At 36.2% G+C, this 3,743-nt stretch overlaps 1 protein-coding gene across 1 annotated transcript; it reads right to left on the bottom strand.

Annotated features, from left to right (window-relative positions):
* Positions 1-2,150: 2,150 nt before the first annotated feature.
* Positions 2,151-3,480, bottom strand: LOC132796464 (uncharacterized). Its single transcript, XM_060807640.1, has 2 exons — positions 2,450-3,480; positions 2,151-2,381 (listed from the first exon to the last, which is right to left on the bottom strand). The coding sequence occupies exons 1-2, from the start codon at positions 3,440-3,442 to the stop codon at positions 2,253-2,255; spliced, it is 1,122 nt and encodes a 373-aa protein (XP_060663623.1). The 5' UTR covers positions 3,443-3,480; the 3' UTR covers positions 2,151-2,252.
* Between the last annotated feature and the right edge of the window lie 263 nt (positions 3,481-3,743).

Genomic DNA, 3,743 nt, shown 5'->3' with positions numbered 1-3,743 from the left:
GTTTTCTTTTGTTTGTTTTGATTTAATCCGTTGCAGTTATTATTTACACATTCTCTATACATATTGTGATTTATGTATAACATATTATATAGACACTTATTGCATATGTGTGTACATATATACTTGCACTATATATTTAACATGTACCTAATTATTAATAACATTTACAACTCCGCTTCCAATTGCGATGTTGTTGTTGTTGTTGTTGTTGTTGTTGTTGTTGATGATGATGATGAACACATTGGCGGGGTATCGCTGATGCTTAACTTTATCGTGGGCTTATTTTATTAAAGCGCTGTTTGGCTTAATTTTTGCAGTTGCACATTTCTTCTTTTTTTGATTCTTTCTTTTTTTCTTTTTTATGGGTTTTGCATTTCTTTTACTTTTTTTCCTTTTTGCTTTTCTCACGTCACTTTGCAAATACAAAATCTGCAACAGAAACAACCACAAGAACAAAAATATTACGCTTTGGTTTTGTTTGATCGCAATTTGTTGTTGACGCTGCCGCTGCTGGCAATGCGTAGAGTGGAGCGAGAGGGGGAGAACTGTTAGTGCTAAGAGCGGAAGAGTGATAGAGAGAAAGAAGCAGCACAACAACAAATTGCATTAGTTAGCGATTGCACAATTGGGACGAAACTCTGCGGTTATCGTTGTCGTCATCGTCATCGTCATCGCCATCGCCATCGACAGGCGTCCTTTGATTGGCGTATTGGCGCCTATTCCACACAACGGGCACTTGACACAAAACTATTGCACTATTTGGCCCAACAAAAAACAAAAACAAAAACAAATCACACTTTGTTAATCAGAAATCATATGTACATCTATTTATGTGTATATTTATGTACATATGTATATGTATCATTTTATTTGCAGCACATTTGAAATTCGTCAAAAAAAAGGCAACAAAAAAATTATAACCAACTGTCAAATATCGTCGTTATCCGGGCGCGAATCGACAACAGCTCGCGGCGAGTGAAATTTGAAGAATGAGAGAGAAATTTTGGTTCGTTTTCTTGTTTCGTTTCGCTTGTACTTCGTTTCATCTTTGACGTCGGCTGGCCGAGGCCGAAGCTACATACACGACGCGCTTAAAAGCAGGCTACAAAAATCCCATCAACGACTGTTACATCTGTTACTGACACTGTTAAGTCTTACATGTCTCTCTTAGAATGCACATTTACTCTTGCCAACATGTTAATGTTATGATACTGTTGTTACACCGACAAAGTTTGCATTATATTTTATTTGTAGTTCTCAAACCTAATACTTGTATAATTATAATTAATTTGTTTTGTGTCAACTACAAATACATAAAAGCTACTAATACGAAAAGTGCTTGCTCAACGAACATTGTTAGTTTAGTATGAACTTTCGTCAAGATTGGATGAGTATTTCTCTTATTTTTTTTATATATTGTGAAAAGTTTGAATTATGTTCAGCCAATACACAAACCATCTTTGAAATTTTACAAAAAGGGTTCAAGACTAGCTAACAGCTGACTAACAATTTATCAAATTGAAGTGTTAACTATTGTTAATGAAATTATTATTCTTCCTGCACTGACTGAGTTATTAATATTTTCTTAATATCCAACAAATCTTTTCACACACAGGTGGACAAATTAAATAAAAACCGAAGTGCGGACGTATCTCAGCAAGCATATCGGTATATTATCGATATCGATAAAATACGATTATCATGACAATCAGCTGATTAATAAAGTTCAAATTTTTATGCTTTACAATTATTTTAAATTATAACTGTTGCTAGTTTCCAATTCTAGCGAAATAACAAATGGCAACAACCAGAATTTGCTAGAAATATTCTAGACCTCTGCAGCTACATATAACTCGAGATAAATGTATCTTAGTATTTTGCTACCAGCTAACGAAAATAAGAATTTCAAAACTCTTTTATGGTCCCTTCTTGATGTGCAGGGGCAGTTGCCTTGTTTTAATGTGGTGCAAACTTGAGTTTTTCGCTTTACAGAGCTGCTAAAAGCCCCAACAGTTGGCTATTTAGTACTTACTATACGTAAGCAACTCTCATTTCTACTAAAACTTTACATATGTACATACATAGTTCGAAATAGTTTGATAGCATTTTTGTCTCTTCATACAAAAAGCATTAATTTATTATTAAATTCAAATTAATTCGTTACAGATATATATTATAGATAGTAAAAACTTAAGAAGCGCTTTAAATGTTGGGTACAAACTTCACTCCCAAAATGCATTCAATTGCATATATTATTCGATTGGAATTAATTCTTCATCCAAAGGAGTTAATTCCAATTGTATAATGAATCCACAAAGTGGTTTTTGTATTTTGTGTTCCGGTATAAGTTGCAGTCCAATGTGCGTAAAGTAACGACGGATCTGATAAGACAAAGATAAAGATAAATTAAGAAACACTCATAGTAGAAGCTTATTGACTACTAACTCACCAGCTCTCGTTCAGTATAAGCGTAGAAGACTGTCAAAGGAGCACGGCGATAGTGCATGACGGTGCACATAAGACGTCGGCTTGATGAAAAAAAGTCCAGACCAAGATTCATCCTTGTTATATCCAGGATCTGCAGCGATGGGCTTTTGGCTACAATTTTCCAGAGGCGTGTCTCATTTAAGCAGCTCCAGCGGTCGAGATTCAGTCGCACAAGGTTTCTAAAAGATCTAACCACACCGCATAGATCGGAATATGTGCACTTAACTTTGTCCAGCATCAAACCGCGTATGTTGTCTGTATTGCCTTCAGTACCGCCGTATTTGTCTATACCCATGAGAGCGGTAAGCGGCGTGGTTACATTTCCGTCGGACACACTAATAGTAATGGTCCGCAGCTTGGGCAAGGGCATAAATCCATCGAATGAATGTTTTATAATGTAGATATCAGGTGCAATCAGTTCCTCAATCAACGTGCAATCTCGAAGGTTACAATAATCGTTTGGGTCGCGCCACAAGAACTCTTTTCTAATGATTAGCGTCCGAAACTGCGTCCACTTCGACAACGAGCAGTAGCAAAAATGTTTATCAGGCATCACACAACGCACGCCAGGAAAGATGTTCGTCAATATTTTTTGTGCTTCAACAGTAATACGAGAGTCATCCAATGTGTAGGATAATGTTTGTACTCTTGGTAAAGAGTAATTTTCGCAGATCTTCAAAAATTCCATTGGTGCACTCTTCAGCTTCATTTCCTCCACTTTCACACTGATGCTGGACATAAATATGTTCAACAACGATCGGTTGTTTTTAAGCGTCTCACAATCCTCTGAATAAAGTTCAATGCGAGACTGCTGTTCCCATGTATAGATCAGATTTTTTCTTATGCGATTGAAATTGTCATCAATGGCTTCTTCGTATAGTGCCATCTGGTCGGTCAAGTTTAAATTCTTAATTTTTGCCAATTGGCAATTATCGCATAGTGCGTCGTGCAACATTGCGATGTTCAACGTTGTGGTATAAACTTAACTGTAAATCGCCATTAGGCGTCTATTAGGCGACAATGCTACAGTGTGGCCATATCTGTACATTTAAAAAACGGGTGCGGTCACATTGCGGTATCTCACAGTGACCGGATCGATAAAAATTCTTGAAAAGCTCGTTTTATTTTTGCATATTGCAAAAAGCTTGAATTTTGTTTAGCCAATACACAAACCATCTTTGTAATTTTATAAAAGGGGTTCAAGACTAGCTAACAGCTGACTAACAATTTATCAAATTGAAGTGTTAACTATTGTT

This window comes from Drosophila nasuta, chromosome X, assembly GCF_023558535.2.
Source record: "Drosophila nasuta strain 15112-1781.00 chromosome X, ASM2355853v1, whole genome shotgun sequence".
Taxonomy (NCBI): domain Eukaryota; kingdom Metazoa; phylum Arthropoda; class Insecta; order Diptera; family Drosophilidae; genus Drosophila; species Drosophila nasuta.
This window is presented reverse-complemented; position numbering and strand designations above follow the sequence as displayed.